The following is an 18,131-nucleotide window of genomic DNA, read 5'->3' on the forward strand; positions in this document are numbered from 1 at the left end:
TTGGAGGCTAATTACTTTATAATATTGTGGCAGTTTTTGCCATACATTGACATGAATCAGCCATGGGTGTACATGTGTCCCCCATCCTGAACCCCTCTCCCACCTCCCTCCCCATCCCATCCCTCAGTGTTGTTCCAGTGCACCGACTTTGAGTGCCCTGTTACATGCATCGAACTTGGACTGGTCATCTATTTCACATATCATAATAGACATGTTTCAATGGTATTCTCTCAAATCATTCCACCCTCACCTTCTCCCACAGAGTCCAAAAGTCTGTTCTTTATATCTGTGTCTCTTTTGCTGTCTCGCATATATACTCTATTGGTGTTTTTCTTTCTGACTTACTTCACTCTGTATAATAGGCTTTATTTCATCCATCTCATTAGAACTGATTCAAATGCATCCTTTTAAGACACCAGATCTTAAACTCTTTGGTGACTGACATCCGGAACAGCAAAGATGGGAACACATTAGCCAGATTTAAATATTTAAATCATAAAAGGTTTCAGTCTGTTGTCCATCAAATGTTAGAAAGTGCCAGACATAATTTCCGGTTGAGTAAGTGAAGCCATGATAAAAGGGGAGAATATTCTTGGGGAACTTCTAATGCAAAGCAAACTCCAAGTCATTTAGTAATTGCTGGGTCTCTGTGTGCCTGCCAGACTGACTCAGACCCCTGACAGGACTTCATGACAGTGTCCATTCCCCATAAGTTTCCTTTCCCCTCACACTCTGAGTTGGAGCACAGCGTCTCATGAATGTTCAACTTACACTTCAAAGCAGAACCAGGGATTCCCTAACGGCTCAAGTGGTAAAAAAATCTGCCTGCAAAGTGAGAGACCTGGGTTCGATCCCTGGGTTGAGAGGAGGTAACAGCAATCTACCCCAGTATTCTTGCCTGCAGAATCCCATAGACAGAGGAGCCTGGCAGGCTATAGTCCATGGGGTTGCCAAGAGTCAGGCTCGACTGAGCAATTAAACCACCACCACCACAGAGCAGACAGACCAACCTGGGACATTAAGGCCAGAAAGTTAAATTGAAAAGCATACAGTGATAGCCTCCATTTTAATCAATGTTCTATTACACACACGGCTATTGATTTTTAAAACTGGTTTCATGTTAGGTGTATCTTACGTTACAAACAATATAGCCCATATTCACATTAGTGTGCAATTTCCACTAATCTCTGACAAAGAGAAAATACACATATTCGACTTTTTTCTGGCACAAAACCTTGATTATTCAGCTGAGGTTGTCAGAGCCAAAGGTGCTCAGGAGTCTTCGTAAAGCACCTCGTCTACCTTCACATCATTCTCATTCACCGGGACCTGGAGGCAGATCTGCTCTTTGAAAGCCAAGGCCAGGGTGTAGGGTTTCACGTCCTGGGACTGCAGACAACGCTTCAGGTAGGCGTCATAGTAGCCCTTGCCCCGTCCCAAACGGTTGCTCTGTTTGTCGAACCCGAGACCCGGCACGAAGATGAGGTCAAGTCCCCCTGTGGAAAAGAGGAGCAAATTTATAAGGAAGGTTAATATGGACAGGGACCGGGGCCACACCAGGTACCCACTGACTGGAGAGGGGGCAGCTAGTGTATTTGTGATTGATGAGGCCACAGGCAGTATCCATGTCACCAAAAGCCTGGGCCAGGAGGAGAAGGCACAATATGTGCTACTGGCCCAAGCCATAGATCAGACCGCCAACTGATCCCTGGGGCCCCCATCAGAGTTCATTATCGAGATGCAAGACGTCAGTAACAACCCACCCACCTTTCTCCTCAGGCCCTACCATGGCACAATGTCCAATGTGGGCAAGAAAAAACCGATCACTTCCTGATCTGGTTTTTGTTTTGCCATGATGCCCTTTTTTTTTTTTTTTTGGAGTACAGTTGCTTTACAATGTTGTGTTAGCTTCTGCTGTACAGCAAAGTGAATTAGCTATATGTTTACATATGTCTGCTCCCACTTGGATCTCCCACCCTTGCCCATCTAGGTCATCACAGAGCACCAAGCTGAGCTCCCTGTGCTATACAGCAGCTTCCCACTAGCTCTCTATTTACACATGGTAGTGTATATAACGACTGATAAATGATGTCTATTTTTTCTATGATTTTTAATGAAATACACGATCACTGTAGAAAATCTGAAAAAACTAAAAAGACAAAGAAAGAAATAAAAATTACTCAGCAACTAGTAAGCCCATCATCCATCCTCTGGCAGTTCTTTCAAGTATGCATGCTAAGTTGCTTCAGTCGTGTCTGACTCTGCAACCCCACAGACTGTAGCCTGCCAGGCTCCTCTGTCCATGGGATTCTCCAGGCAAGAATACTGGCATGGGTTGCCATGCCCGTCTCCATTTTTCATGTATACATGTACAAAAATGCCAGATTCCCAGGCCCTATCCACATCTAGTTAAAGAGAATCTCAAGACTTCCCTGGTGATCCAGTGGCTGAGGGGCTGCTATCCCTATACAGGTGCCCAGGATTCTATCTCTGGTCAGGGAACTAGATTCTATGAACCACAATTAAGAGTTCACATGGCTCAACTAAAGATCCCACATGCCACAACTAAGACCTGGCACAGCCAAATAAATAAAATAAAAATAAATGTTAAAGAAGATAAACAGAATCTCCAGGGATAGACCTAAGAAGTCCTTTTTCTCTTAATTTCTTTCTCTAAGCATACATATGACCCTACACACACTCCTGCCAAGTTTGGGAGCCAATGTCCCAGGGCGCTGACAACTGGCAGAGCGGGAGAGGGTCAGAGGGAAATCAGGAAGGACAGAGCTCTTGTCAAAGTCGATGAGAAGCAGTAGGGTGAGCTGTTAGGAGGCCTAAGCTGACCCTTTTCATCTCCCCTCTTACAGAAGCAGGGAGGCCAAATTGTCCTGCTTTCCTGTATTCACATGAGTGCGACCTTTGACCTATTCAGGAACATTCCGAAGGTACCAGATGGGGTCCCTTGGTTGGTCCTCGGGCTGGAACTCTCCCAGGGACACAAGGACCAGAACTGGCCACAGCCTTGTCAGCACAGGCCTCAGAGAGGAAGGCAGGGTCTTCAAAGTTACAAAAAGCTGCCCACAGTTAGAGGTGTGCAGAAGGCCACAAAGGTCGTGAGGAGCTCCATGGACTCTGTGAGGTTCAGGGAGTGACCCTCCAGCCCCTGGCGGGGAGCCGGACACACCAGCGCTGCTCACAAGCAGCAGCACACACCCCACCCAGCCATCTACCTGGTGGCCATCCTGTACTGAGCTTCAGCCTTCTGAGGGCTGTCCTGGGGGGTCCGAGTGACCTCCAGCTTAGCAGGGACTGACCACGCCTGCAGCGTTGCTGGCAAAGATGTACCAGCGAGGGCTGGGAGCCATGAATTCTTTGGAATGGGCTGTTCAGGGTAGAGGTGTTCAGACTGCCAGCCAGACTGGCCCCCCACTATCAGCAGCTGTTCTGACTTCGTGCAGAACTGCGAGATGAACTCAGCTTCTCCTGGGCGCCCAGCACACCTGCCAACCCCTGCCTGCAAAACCTGGCCGAGCACACCTCCAATGACAGGCATGACCTTCTTGAGGAAACCTGCTCATCTACTCTAATCCCAACTTGCTATAGGGCTCTGGCCACTGACTGTCACCTTCCCTCCCTATCCCTGCTCTGCTCATCTCTCTCTCTCAGGAATCACAGTGACTTCTGGCTCAGTCTCCGCCCCCTCCAAGTCCTCCTCCTGAGCTTAGAGTTCAGCTCTGTCATTATGTCCAGAACACACCCACATATATCTTTTCCTCCGTTCCTTTGCTGACCCACATCACAGAACATAAGGAAAGAGTTTCCCGTAGAAGGAAGTGGAAACGATGTCAGGAGCTGGCAAAAAGGAGAGTAAGGTGCAGACAGGACAGTATCATCAGGGTCAGCAACAAGGGAATTGGCAGGCTAAGGCTAACTTTGGGAGATGGGGCAGACGCTGAGCTGTAGAATATTCATCGACACCCCCCGCCCCCTGGCAAAAAAATAAAAGCCTAGGAACTAGGCCCTGAAAGAAAATGAGGAAAGAAGATTCTCTAAAGGCCTTGATTTATTCTTGAAACTGAAAGTACATACTAGGCACTGAGAATTCAGTTAACCTTCACAAAACATCCTTTTTACCTCTGGCCAAGGAGGCGGCAGCTGGGCCATGGACACCTCTTAGGATGCTCTGAACTCAGACTGTCCATCCTGGGTTTTTTTTTTTTTTTTTTTAATTTTATTTTATTTTTAAACTTTACAAATTGTATTAGTTTTGCCAAATATCAAAATGAATCCGCCACAGGTATACATGTGTTCCCCATCCTGAACCCTCCTCCCTCCTCACTCCCCATATCCTGGGTTTTGCAGGACAATATAATCAGCTTGGCCAGAGGACTCCCTTTAATACTAAAGAGAAAGCTGAAAACAGTAAGTGTGAGAGGCCGGCAGTTAAACGGAGCTTTCTAACACTCCTTTCAACACATCCTATGCATAACCTTCTCTTTCTCCTTGCTCTTCTTGCTAAGTTCAGTGTCATGGCCACATCTCCCTCAAAGTCCTCTGCAAGAACTTGATAAACTTCTCCATGCCCGCTCTGCATACTGCCAGAAACTTCATGTCAGCTTTTTGAAGATGCCATTTCTCCTGGAATTCCAACTGTCATCCCACCTCCAGGCCCTGCTGGTCCCAATCCATCCTTCACCATGACTCCCCATGCCCCCAAACTCTCCGTCAATAACAATCTCCTAAAGGCAACATCCACATCCTTAACTGGGTGCACAGCCACGACACTCTCACCCCAATCACCTCACCCATAGCATCTCCCATTATACTTAGGCGATCCTAGATAAATGGATAGATTCCTTGTCCCACGTGCCTGCCCCATGACTTCCTGCTTTTGCTCTTGGGATGCTATTTTCCATGTCTGTAAATAATCTTTTTTTTTTTTTAACTTTTTATTTTGTTTTGGGGTATAGTCGATTAACAATGTTGTGATAGTTTCAGGTGAACAGAGAAGGGACTCAGCCATACATATACATGTATCCATTCTCCCCCAAACTCCCCTCCCATCCAGGCTACCACATAACATTCAGCAGGGTTCCCTGTGCTGTACAGTAGGTCCTTGTTGGTTATCCATTTTAAATATAGCAGTGTGCACATGTCTAAACTTTTCATCAATTTGTCTAATTATAACAGTCCTCACGGACCTCAGTGAAATGTCCATCCATCCATCCCTGCCCACGCAGTCTGGTATGACCAGCTCGTATCCTACACTGCGTGGTGCCCATGGTCCACTAAGCAGGTGGAATCCTTTCCCCTACCTCTGGGAACAGTTTTTGTGGTTCCCCAGAAAGATGCTCATCTCTGTTCTATTTACTATAAAGGGAAGAATGAGAGTAAAAGATAAAATAAGACACCTCTTGATCATATTTATCTAAGTTTCCTGACTATATTTAAGTAGCTACCTGTTCAGATCATCCTATGCAACATCTGACTCTTATCCAAAGTCCAGCTTCTAGAAGAGGAAAAGAAGCACAGAAGCTAACATTTGTGAAGTGTCTACAATGTGGCAGGCACCATTCTATACCCCAGGGACAGAAGGATGAATCACATAAGCTGATCAGTTCATCTACCTGGTGAGGCAGAAGGGCAAGTATTACTACCATCCCCTGAAGAAAGAAACATACACTGTGCTCAGAGAGGTCTAACTGCTCCTTCACGGCATTCAGCTCATAAGAAATGAAGCTGAGGGCTTGCAGTCCAGGTGGACTCCACAGCATACACTGCTCCTGCTGCTGAAAGGCACAGGTGACCTCAGTCAAACGGACAGAGGATACAGGACAAGAGCACCTTAGAGGGGGATGCAGAGGAGTTGCAGCTGCAGGGTGCAAGATATGCTATTGTTGTTATTTAGTCGTTCAGTCGCTCATGTTCAGCTCTTTTGTGGCTCCATGGACGGTAGCCCGCCAGGCTCCTCTGTCCATGGGATTCTCCAGGCAAGAATACCGAAATGGGTTGTCATTTCCTCCTCCAAAGGATCTTCTTGACCGAACCAGGGATCCAACCCATGTCTCCTGTGGCTCCTGCATTGCAAGCAGGTTCTTTACCAAGCCACCAGCAAAGCCCATCATGGATGGATATAATATCAAATATTATATGATCTCACTTGTATGTGGAACCTAAAAAAATAATGCAATGACTCTACATACAAAATAGAAACAGACTCACAGATGCAGAAAACAAACTTATGTTTACCAAAGGGGGAAAGAGGTTTGGATAAATTAGGAGTATAGGACTAACAGACACAAATTACTATGCATAAAATAGATAAGCAACAAGGATTTACTATATAGCACAGGAAACTATGTTCAATATCTTAAAATAACTTTTAATGGACAACAATGGAAAAAATACATATATGTAATGTAAGTATGACTGAATCACTTTGCTACACACCTAAAACTAGCACAATACTGTAAATCAACTATATTTCAATTTTTTTTTAAATAGGGTTGGGAAACTGAAAGAGATTCAGAGTGGCTGGAATTCAGATGATAAAGTAAGGGAGTAGAAAGATGTGCAAAAGGAAAGAATAGCAAGGCTCAATCAGGAAGAGTCTTGGATGTTTTGTTTCGTTTTTATTTTTTTGGTCACACCTTGCAGCATGTGGGACCTTAGTTCCCTCACCAGGGATCTAACCTGCACCTCTTACACTGGAAGGTGGCACTTAAACCACTGGACCTTCAGGGAGTCCAGGAAGAACCTTGTTAAGGAATGTTTACTTCAAAGGAAGGGTAGCAGAAAGTCACTGAAAGACTTTAAACTGGGGAGAGAAAAAGTCAACTTTGCATTTCAGAAATCTTGTTGCAATGACTATATAAATAATATGACTGGGAGGGAGGACAGAATACAAAGCGTGGAGAGGAAGCAGAGTTGGGAGGCTATTATAATACCCCAGACAAGGGGGGATGGTGGCTTGGACTGCAGTGGGATAAGAGAGAAGGGACAGATTCAGTAAGCATTAATCCTCGGGGGTTTCCCTGGTGGCACAGTAGTAAAGAACCTATCTGCCCATGCAGGAGACCTGGGTTAAATCCCTGGATCAGGAAGATCCCCAGGAAAAGGAAATGGGAACCCACTCTAGTATTCTTGTCTGGGAAATCTCATGAACAGAGAAGAATGTCAGGCTGCAGTCCATGGGGTCACGAAGAGTTGGACACAACTTAGCAACTGAACAACAAGTAAAATCACCAGGAGCTGACAATGGGCTGCTCATGGAGCAGGCAAGAAAGAGAAGAGTCAAGGGTGATCTTGAGACTTCTGACATGGTCAAGTGGGTGAGTGATGGTTCTAAACCCTAAGAGAAACACAAGACAGGAGGCATGAGGGAGCACAATTCACTTTGGAACATGTTGTATGTGATATGACCATGGAATGCCCAAGTAGTTGACAAGTCTGTGCTGGAGACATAAACGTTTATTGCATTAATAATAATGTGCTCATTACCAGACTTCCCTGGTGGCTCAGACGGTAAAGCATCTGCCTACAGTGTGGGAGACCTGGGTTCAATCCCCGGGTCGGGAAGATCTCCTGGAGAAGGAAATGGCAACCCACTTCAGTATTCTTGCCTGGAAAATCCCATGGATGGAGGAGCCTGCAGTCCATGGGGTCGCAGAGAGTCAGACACAACTGGGCGACTTCACTCACTCACTCATTACCAGACAGACTGCAACTGAAACCACGGAAAATGCAGAGTTTTTTTTTTAATTTGGCCGCACTGGGTTTTTGCTGCAGCACAAGGGTTCTTCCTCTGACTGGAGGGTTTAGTTGCCCCAAGCCATGTGGGATCTGTTTCCCAACCAGTGATTGAACCCGCATCCCCTGCATTGGAAGACAGGTTCTTAAACACTGGACCTCCAGGAAGTCCTGGGAAACAGAGTATTATTTAGGAAAAATGTATTATCCAAACCAGAAGTTCAGGGCAAGAGTCTGTGGAAAAGAACAATACCTTTGTCCTGCTTAGTCAGTCAGCCGTGTCTGACTCTTTGTCACCCCATGGACTACAGTCTGCCAGGCTCCTCTGTCCATGGGATTCTCCAGGCAAGAAAGGTGGAGTGGGTTGCCATTTCTTTTCCCAGGGGATCTTCCTGACCCAGGGAGCGAACCCAGGTCTCCTTGCATTGTAGATGGATTCTTTGCCAACTGAGCTACCAGGGAAGCCCCGAACAATACCTTGATACTTTACTATTACAGTTGACATGCCACAGCTTACACAGGGCATCTCATCCTAAGTCAGGTTAGGTGGGTGGCTTGGAACTTAAGTGAAATACACATTCATCCCTGTAGAAAAGTAACCCTCCCAACTCGACCACGACAAGCGGATCAGAGGTCTAACAAGCCAACGCAGCAGGACAGCATCCTAAGATGGCAGTTCTAATACTGTAATGCTCACCTGTTGACAAGGCCTCCTCCAGAACTTCATCCTCACCGGGCTGCTGAATGTTCCAGGAAGTTCTGGGCAGCAAAGCGATTTCCTCTGGCGATGCTAACTTCACCATATCCATGTGATTGCTCTGCAACTGGTACCGCGGGATAAAGCAGGTTTTGCCTTGTCGGAAAATGTCCTTGATGATCTCCTCTGTCTCAATTTCATCTGGCATGCTCAGAAAGATGGACACTCTTTTGGACTTTTGATATTCATTATGGGTAAACACCTAAGGGAGAAGCGATGGCAGTTAAATTTTCCCAGATGATACTTATTAAAACAAGTGGCTCCCCTTAACAGTTTTAACACTTCCTCCCTTTTCTCTCAGCCTTCTCCAAACTTTTTAACCAAAAACAAACACATAAAAAGTGGAGTGATACAATATGTCAAATAATATTGCATCCTGAAGCCTGACTTTTACTTCTGGACCCAACACTTACTTCTCTGATCCCTTAATGCCTCTCTGGCACATCTGCTCTTTGTCGTTGTTGTTGCTGTCTCTTAAGTCGTGTCTGACTCAGGGACCCCATGGACTGCCACACGCCAGACTCCCCTTCCCTCCACTGTCTCCCAGAGTTTGCTCAGATTCATGTCCACTGAGTCGGTGATGCTATACAACCATCTCATCCTCTGCTGGCCTATTCTCCTTTTGCCTTCAATCTTCCCAGATATTTTCCTAGCAGATGCAAAATCTCATTAAAAGGTCACGGTGGGACCCTGCTGTCTAAAATATGGAAAATTCCAAACTTGACCCCCACCACTGGGAGGGAGGTGGGTAGTGCCAACGGGTACAATGGGTAGTGCCCATTCTAGCAGACTTCTGTGTCTTTCCCTGAGAGTCTCTGCTTTAACTTTGAACCTTGGCTCCCACAAGCTTGTTTTTTTTCCTCTGTGGCTGTTGTTGTCATTGTTTTAATATTTATTTATTTGACTGCACCAGATCTTAGTTGCGACATGTGGGACATTTAGTTGTAGCATGTGGGATCTATTTCCCTGACCAGTGATGGAACCCAGCCTCCTGTGTTGGAAGCGCATAGTCTTAGGCACTGGACCACCAGGGAAGCCACCCCCAAACCCCAACTAGTACAAGTTTCTTTACTCCCTAGATTGTTAGCCTTCTCTCATCTCAAATTCCACCACTTAAGCGCAATTCAAGTCCTAACTTTTCCTGACTTCTGCAGAACCCTCACTATGTGTAGAGTCACTATACAACCTAACAGCTATGTGCTATCATAAGTCAATTATTGTTTTGTGTATCCTAAACACAGCATCCTAGCCAGTCTATAAACTCCCCAGGGCAGACATGCCACACAATTCTGTTGGCACTACCCACCTCCCTCCCAATTGCTAAAGCTTTTCTATTCAAATGAGTGTTAAAATGTTAACAAAGACAAGGACTTCTCTGGTGGTCCAGTGGTTAAGACTTCCACCACAGAGGGCAAAGGTTGATCCCTGGTCAGGCAACTAAGATCCCACATGCCACAGTTCTTGCTGTTCAGTCGCTCAGTCGTGTCCCACTCTTTGCAACCCCATGGACTGCAGCACACGAGGCTTCCCTGTCCTTCACCATCTCCCAGAGTTTGCTCAAACTTAGGTCCATTGAGTCAGTGATGCCATCCAACCATCTCATCCTCTGTTGTCCCCTTTCTCCTCCTGTCCTCCTCAATCTTTCCCAGCATCAGGGTCTTTTCCAATGGGTCGGCTCTTCACATCAGGTGGCCAAAGTATCAGAGCATCAGCTTGGGCATTATTCCTTCCCATGAATATTTAGGGTTAGTAGGTCCACCAAAAATAATTTTTTTAATAATATAAAAAATAAAAGTGTTCACATAGATGGAAGGTGGGGGATCCTGGAGAAGCAAAGGCCCTCTAAATGAGTGCCATGTTGTGTTAATAAGAAGGAGAACCTGGGTGAAAGCATTCTTTTGTACTCAGTTTAACAAGAAGCAGGAGCAATGGGCTGAGCTTTGCTCACTATAGAAATGTTAATAATCCCAGAACATCCCTAGTCTCTGAAGTTAGCCCTCAGCTCCCTTTTTCTTCCTTTTCTGTTCTTCCCTGTTCTCCGAGCTAAGAAGGAAAAGTGACTGCAAAGGTGGCTTATAAATATGAGTGCCAGAAAGATACAGGCACAGAATGTCCAGTTATTCCTAATAAAAAGGAATAACTTAACACAGAGTTAAGCAGACAAAGCACACCAAAACAGTGCCAAGGAAGGAAGCTAACTCCATCTTTCTGAGCAGTTACAAAGCTGTTATCAGGCCCGAAGTGGGCAAAGCAAGTGGAACTGTGAGACCTGGACACTGGGCAGACCTGAGGCTTTTAACACCCAAGTACTTTCTGGGAAAGTTAAGTGTCTATCTTGGGCTCTTTAAAGCAGAACATAGAAAATCAAAACTTGAACAAGCAGAAACAAACATCGGTTAAAATTCAGTGTGAGACTGTTAAGGGAAGCACACTGATTGAAACCGCCCACCCTGGCCAGGCACCACAGTAACCATTTGCATGAGTTGCTTTATGACAGGAGATCCTGATAAAGAATATGGAACTAATAAGCCACCACCAACCGGAAGAGTTCAGGAAAGGTGGAAAGGAGACACTGGGTGTCCGTCCACTTCCCAGAATCCCTCTCGCTAGTATCCATCTTGGCTGAGAGATGTGTGCGCCACCAGGCAAGACTGAATTAGAATGATTGACCAAAGACCACCCGGAAACTAATCCAGTCACCATAAAACCCGAGACTGCAAGCCACGCGGCAGAGCTGTTCTCCTGGGTTCCCTTACCCTACTGCTCTCCACCCGGGTGCCCTTTGCCAATAAAATCTCTTGCTTTGTCAGCAGATGTGTCTCCTCGGACAATTCATTTTCAAGTGTTAGACAAGAGCCCAGTTTCGGGCCCTGGAAGGGGTCTCCTTTCCTGCAACAAGACTGTGTATACACACTTACCTTTCTTCCTCAAATCTCATTTACATGACAGTAAGAACAAAGTAAAAAAGAAAAGCAGGATAACACCAATAACAAGAGAATAGGTATTTAACTAGTTTCTGCAAGACAGAGTGAATGGGACAATGTGTGTGTGTGTGTGTGTGTGTGTGTGTGTGTGCGCGCGCGCACGTAAGTGCTCGGTCCTTTCCGATTCTTTTGCAACCCCATGGACTATAGCCCGGCAGGCTCCTCTGTTCATGGAATTTCCCAGATAAGAATACTGGAGTGGGTTGCCATTTCCTTCTCCAGAGGATCTTTCCGACCCAAGGATGGAACTTGCATCTTCTGCATTGTCAGGTGGGTTTACCACTGAGCCACCAGAAAAGCCCTGGATAGGACAATATTTACAGATAAGAGCAACAGATTGCAACACTGGGAGAACAAGGATGTAAGTCAGACAAGAGTCCGTTCTTACCACAGAATTCCAAAGTGACTACTAAAAGCAAAGGAAATCCCCATTTTAGTGATCACACCTTCATTCATAAATATGTACAGACAATAAAGGTTCATCGAGAAGGAAGTGGCAACCCACTCTGGTACTCTTGCCTGAAAAATCCTATGGACAGAAGAGCCTGGTAGGCTACAGTCCATGGGGTCACAAAGAGTTGGACACAACTGAGTGACTTCACTTTCACTTTCAAACATTTTAGAAAGCCAAACACTAATTAGAAGGATTTTTTAAAAGGGGAGGTGAGGGGAGTGATCCAGCAGGAAACAGAAAATTATAATTCAGAGAACATGAATTTTCTTTTTTTTTAATTCTAATTAGTCTTCTCAGACAAGTTCAAGAAGATAGATGCATCTATAGGGCAAAAAAAGGCTGCTTTGGAAAGAAAGCAGAGAATTTTTTTAAACACTTGGAAATTAAAATTAAGATTACCAAAATTAAAACAATTCAGAAGTGGGACTTCCATGCTGGTCCAGTGGCTAAGACTCTGTGTTCCCAATGCAAGGGTCCTGGGTTCCATCCCTGGTCAGGGAACTAGATCCCACCTGCTGTAACTAAGTCCCTCCTGTGTACTTAGTCACTCATTTGTGTCCAACTCTTTGCGACCCCATGGACTGCAGCCTGCCAGGCTCCTCTGTCCATGAGGATTCTCCAGTCAAGAATATTGGAGTGGGTTGCAACGCCCTCCTCCAGGGGATCTTCCCAACCCAGGGATGGAACCCAGGTCTCCCGCATTGCAGGCAGATTCTTTACCATCTGAGCCACCAGGGAAGCAGTCCCAGCCCAGTCAAATAAATACTTTTTAAAAAAGAAAGAAACTGGCACATAGGATATAAGATAAAATGAATACTGGGTACTAATTTCCTCATCTTATTTGCTGAGGAGTCAAACTACAGCATAAAGTTTAATTTCTTTACTATATGTCATTTTCTGGTAAAATTCTAAATTATTTTTTAAAAATTTCTGTGTCAATAAGAATATGCCTACTTATCATTTAATACTTTTATCGTATTGAACACACATTATGGCAAATCACTGTTCTAGTACCAGTACGTTGATATTTTGGGCCTTGATCCATGGTTGGGCATGAAACAACAGTGAGTTATAATCAGCAAATGAAATAGAAAATATTAGAGTTCATCAGATACAGTAAGAGCTATGAAATCTTTGGTTATGAAACAGATGTCTCATATGAGTACATCTGGGTATATGTGCTCAAGTATATGTATTACTGAGAGTTGTGGGTCTCTCCTCAGATGCCAGTGCTCAGCTGTCAGTGTACTACCAGTGGTTCTGTCTCTATATGGCTCCTATTCCCACCTGGAGTGTTTTGTTTCTAATGTACCATAAGACAAAGAAACCAAACTGAACTCATCTTTCTTTACCCCATGCCCCTCCAAAATCCACTCCAACACCTACATTCCTTGCACCTAGTAATGTTAAAAACCCTTTATCAGGACTTCCCTGGTGGTCCAGTATTTATAAATCCACCTTGCAACCCAGAGAAAGCAGGTTCAATCCCTGATTGGGGAGCTAAGATCCCACATGCTGGGGAGCAACTAAGCCCATGTACCTCAACTAAGACCCAATACAGCCAAATAAATATTAAAAAATAAATAAGCAAACCTTTACCTCCAGCTCTAAATTCTGAAATCATAAGTGACTCCCCTTTCCCAGTACTTTCTAATGTCATCCAGTTAATTGCCCAATCCTGCTGGGTCTCACTGCATAGTCTCCCATTCACCTGCCTTTTCCCCCTCAGCTTCACCATCCACGCCCTTTATTATCTCTTATCCAAACTATCACAACAGCCCCTTAATGCCCTCTATATATTTTTTCCTCATTCTTCCATCCCCAACCTATTTTCCAAAAGTGCTGCCAATATTCTCTTCCTACAGGACTTATCAATACATCCCTTAGCCACTTCTTTAATCCTCACAATAGGTCTTGCAAGGATGGGCATTATCCCTCTTACAGATAAGGAACCAGAGGCTCAGAATGATTAAGGGATTTGTCCAAGGCCCTAGGCAGCTAATGGACAGCTTATGGACTTCCCTGGTGGCTCAGACGGTAAAGCGTCTGCCTACAATGTGGAAGACCCGCGTTCAATCCCTGGATCAGGAAGATCTCCTGGAGAAGGAAATGGTAACCCACTCCAGTATTCTTGCCTGGAAAATCCCATGGACAGAGGAACCTGGTAGGTTACAGTCCATGGGGTTACAAAGAGTCGGATACGACTGAGCGATTTCACTTTCACTAGGCAGCTAAAATGCAGTGTAGCCAGATTAAATCCAGATCTGCAGAGCTCCAAAACACATGTTCAACTGTGCCCTTCCTTCTCTTGACAAAATATTCCTGTACATGTTCACCGATCCTACTTTCCCTTCACCTGACAAAATTCATCTTGTACTACAAAAAACATCTCAAACATCTCCCTATAGAAGGAAAGCCTTCTGACTCCCCCTCCCCTAAGTTATATTTCTACAATTGACGTTTACCAGATTATCTGAAAGCACTGGAATTCTGTATTCACAAGTCTGTTTCTTCTTCCAGACTCTGTTCCTTTAGAGCAACAATCCTATCTTTTTCATCCTATAACTAAGTACATGGCAAAGTATGGGCCACAGTAGGGTTCAATATGGGCTTCCCTGGTGGCTCAGAGGTAAAGACTGATGGCTCCTTCAGTGCAGGAGACATCGGTTCAATCCTTGGTCCAGGGAGATCCCCTGGAGAAGGAAATAGCAACCCACACCAGTATTTCTGCCAGAAAAATTCCATGGACAGAGGAGCCTGGCATGCTATAGTCCATGGGATCACAAGAGTCAGACATCCCTTAGTGACTAAACAACAAAGGGTTTGCTGCTGCTAAGTCGCTTCAGTCGTGTCCGACTCTGTGCGACCCCATAGACGGCAGCCCACCAGGCTCCACCATCCCTGGGATTCTCCAGGCAAGAACACTGGAGTGGGTTGCCATTTCCTTCTCCAATGCATCAAAGTGAAAAGTGAAAGTGAAGTTGCTCAGCCGTGTCCAACTCTTCGCGACCCCATGGATTGCAGCCTATCAGGCTCCTCCGTCCATGGGATTTTCCAGGCAAGACTACTGGAGTGGGGTGCCATTGCCTTCTCCAAACAAAGGGTTTAGTATATGTGAATTAATTAACTAAATTTTAAGCACCTAGAGAGTAAGGATAAGATGGTATGCATCTCTACATTCACTAAAGCAACCAATGCCTTCCTCATAATCGCTAAAAAATACTAAGTTTGAATAAACTAATATCTGCATAGACACCATCTGCGTAGAACCCCCTTCATGCACACCTATATACACAAAGAGTGGAATGAAATGCTTGTATTTGCTTTACTGTTTTAACTCATAGGAACTTTGAATTTGAGAAACTAATGGATGGTAGAATAATGAAGGGTAATTAAGAAATTCTTATGGCACATCTAATTTCAAGACACATCAAGGAAAAGAAGCTAATTTCCAAATATAACATTGGTATATAACATCCTGATAACATCCAAATATAACATCTGGATGTTGAGGAAGACGGGTCACTAGTTTGACACAGAATCACTAATATTTAGTTATTCACAGGACACTCATTTTTCCCCCTCTGGTGTCCAACAAAAACCAGTCTCACAGACCTTTGGCACATGCCTCTGGGACAGGATCTGTGGACTGTTTTACTGATAAGAGACACTGGTATCATCACATGAACAAAGTATTAATATATAGCAAGTTAGTCTGTGAAAGTAACAAACTGGAGGTATCATAACCAAGAGACAGGAAACCGGACTCAGTTCCCTAATCTCTCCAGCTTCCTATCTTCTTGAGCAGGCTGAGTATGAGAATCAGTTGTCATTAATTCAAAAATGTACTTAAGGTTCACCTACTGCGTGACAGGATAGGCCCGAGGCCACAGAGGCAGGGCCCAGCCCTCCACAGGCTCCGACGGGCTTCCATCCTTGAGCATCTCTGCACCCTATTTTGCACTCGCTCCTCTGAAGTAATCGTATCGTTCTCTGGTCATTTTACCGCTATGGACTCTTTTTCATAACTTTTTTTTCCCCGGCCACATCACGAAGCGTGAGGGATCTTAGTTCAAGACCAAACCCGCGGCCCCTGCATTGGGAGGCTGCAGTCCGAACCATCCGAAGTCCCTGTATTCTTTAAGAGTCACTGAAGGCACCGCAGATAGATGGGGAAACAGTGGAAACAGTGGCTGACTTTATTTTGGGGGACTCCAAAATCACTGCATATGGTGATTGCAGCCATGAAATTAAAAGACGCTTACTCCTTGGAAGAAAAGTTATGACCAACCTAAACAGCATATTGAAAAGCAGAGATATTACTTTGCCAACAAAGGTCCGTCTAGTCAAGGCTATGGTTTTTCCTGTGGTCATGTATGGATGTGAGACTTGGACTGTGAAGAAAGCTGAGTGCCGAAGAATTGATGCTTTTGAACTGTGGTGTTGGAGAAGACTCTTGAGAGTCCCTTGGACTGCAAGGAGATCCAACCAGTCCATCCTAAAGGAGATCAGTCCTGGGTATTCATTGGAAGGACTGATGCTGAAGCTGAAACTCCAGTACTTTGGCCACCTCATGCGAAGAGCTGACTCATTGGAAAAGACTGATGCTGGGAGGGATTGGGGGCAGGAGAAGGGGACGACAGAGGATGAGATGGCTGGATGGCATCACCGACTCGATGGAGATGAGTTTAAGTGAACTCCGGGAGTTGGTGATGGACAGGGAGGCCTGGCGTGCTGTGATTCATGGGGTCAAAAAGAGTCGTACACGACTGAGCGACTGAACTGAACTGAACGGAACGGAACTGAAGGCATTTTAGACCCAGGTGGTCCCGCCCTCCAGATCTGTTCTCATGCTGCTCTTGCCTCAGCACCCTGTCACCCACCTCCATCCCCTCCCTCACAAGGCCCATAATTCTCCACGTGGCGCTGATTCCCTCCACACTGTGCCCAACAGTACCCTACACCCATTGTGGGACTCACGCGGGCTCACGGGGACACGGTATGCGCGCGCTCAGCGGACATGCGCGCGCTCAGCGGACATGCGCGCGGCGGGCGGACGTGCGCGCGCCCAAAGGGCCGCGGCTGCGCAGATCCGCAGGTCTGGCGCTGCTGTGGCTGTCGTCGCGGTCTCTCACCTTCTGGGCCAAGAGGTGGGACTGGCGCAGCCGCTCCTCAGCGCTCAGCGCCCGCAGACGCTGCTTCAGCTCGGCCCGCAGGCTCCGCTTGGCGCCGCTCACGGCCACCGCTGCCGCCATCTCCTGGTGCGATCCAGCCCCCGTCCTCACTCCGCGAAGTCCGCCGGCCCAAGGGAGGGTCCGGGGGCGCCCCCACCCCCTCCGCTTCCGGCCCCGGGCGCACCACGCCTTCCGCCCTTCTGACCCGACATCCTGCAGCCTTCGCGATCGATGCGCGCCCCACCCCTAGCAGATGAAGGGCAAGGGCTTCCCTGCTGTTCTCCGGCTCTGCAGCGGTGACAGCTCTACACGCCTGACCTCTCGGCCTGGGGTACTGCTGGAAGGAGTACTATAGGGCCCCCCTGTACACACACACACACACACACACACACACACACAAATGCTCTCGAATCCCTGGGTGCCATGGCTCCTGCAGTACTGGGGCCTGAAAAAGTAGAGGCCGGTGGAATTGAGAAATTCACATGACATGGCAGTCCTACTAGCTAAAGGGAAAACGACCCTTTTTGTTTGTAATAACTCTGAAACTGTGTAACTCAGATCAGGACCGGAAACCATGATCTGTTAACTGAGATCTTAAACCTAGCCTCTGATCTTAAAGAAGTTCAGGTTCTTGATGTCTCATTGTGGAAAGAATTAAGAGAGAGATGAAGTGAAAGGTAAGAAGTGGATTTATCTGGAGACAGACACAGTCCACAGAGTGAGCCCGCTCAGGGAGCAAGAGCAGCCTCAGGGTTCGGGGGTTACCAGGTTGTCACTGTTTATAGGGGTGGGTAAGACTAATGAGTAGGAGGCCTATTCCAGCTATTTTGGGAAAGGGGTGGGGATTTCCAGAAAGTGGGCCACTGCCCACTTTTTGACCTTTGTGGTCAGCCTTGGAACTGTCTTGGTGTTGGTGGGTGTGTTATCTACTTTCTGATGTGTTGTAATGAGCCTATACTGAGGCTCAAGATCTCTTGAGATATGCCATCTTGGATCTATTTGGTTCTAATCTC

The 18,131-nt window shown here is 46.1% G+C and overlaps 1 protein-coding gene across 2 annotated transcripts; it reads right to left on the bottom strand.

The window, feature by feature from the left end:
• Positions 1 to 1,032: 1,032 nt before the first annotated feature.
• Positions 1,033 to 17,352, bottom strand: LOC113879731 (5-formyltetrahydrofolate cyclo-ligase). Of its 2 annotated transcripts, none has more exons than XM_027521465.1 (3): positions 17,080 to 17,352; positions 8,447 to 8,708; positions 1,033 to 1,496 (listed from the first exon to the last, which is right to left on the bottom strand). In XM_027521465.1, the coding sequence occupies exons 1-3, from the start codon at positions 17,197 to 17,199 to the stop codon at positions 1,273 to 1,275; spliced, it is 606 nt and encodes a 201-aa protein (XP_027377266.1). In that variant the 5' UTR covers positions 17,200 to 17,352; the 3' UTR covers positions 1,033 to 1,272. The 2 variants fall into 2 exon arrangements, with proteins under 2 accessions (XP_027377266.1, XP_027377265.1); XM_027521464.1 differs by lacking the exon at positions 17,080 to 17,352 and adding an exon at positions 16,925 to 16,994.
• Between the last annotated feature and the right edge of the window lie 779 nt (positions 17,353 to 18,131).

This window comes from Bos indicus x Bos taurus, chromosome 21 (genome assembly GCF_003369695.1).
Source record: "Bos indicus x Bos taurus breed Angus x Brahman F1 hybrid chromosome 21, Bos_hybrid_MaternalHap_v2.0, whole genome shotgun sequence".
NCBI classification, from domain to species: domain Eukaryota; kingdom Metazoa; phylum Chordata; class Mammalia; order Artiodactyla; family Bovidae; genus Bos; species Bos indicus x Bos taurus.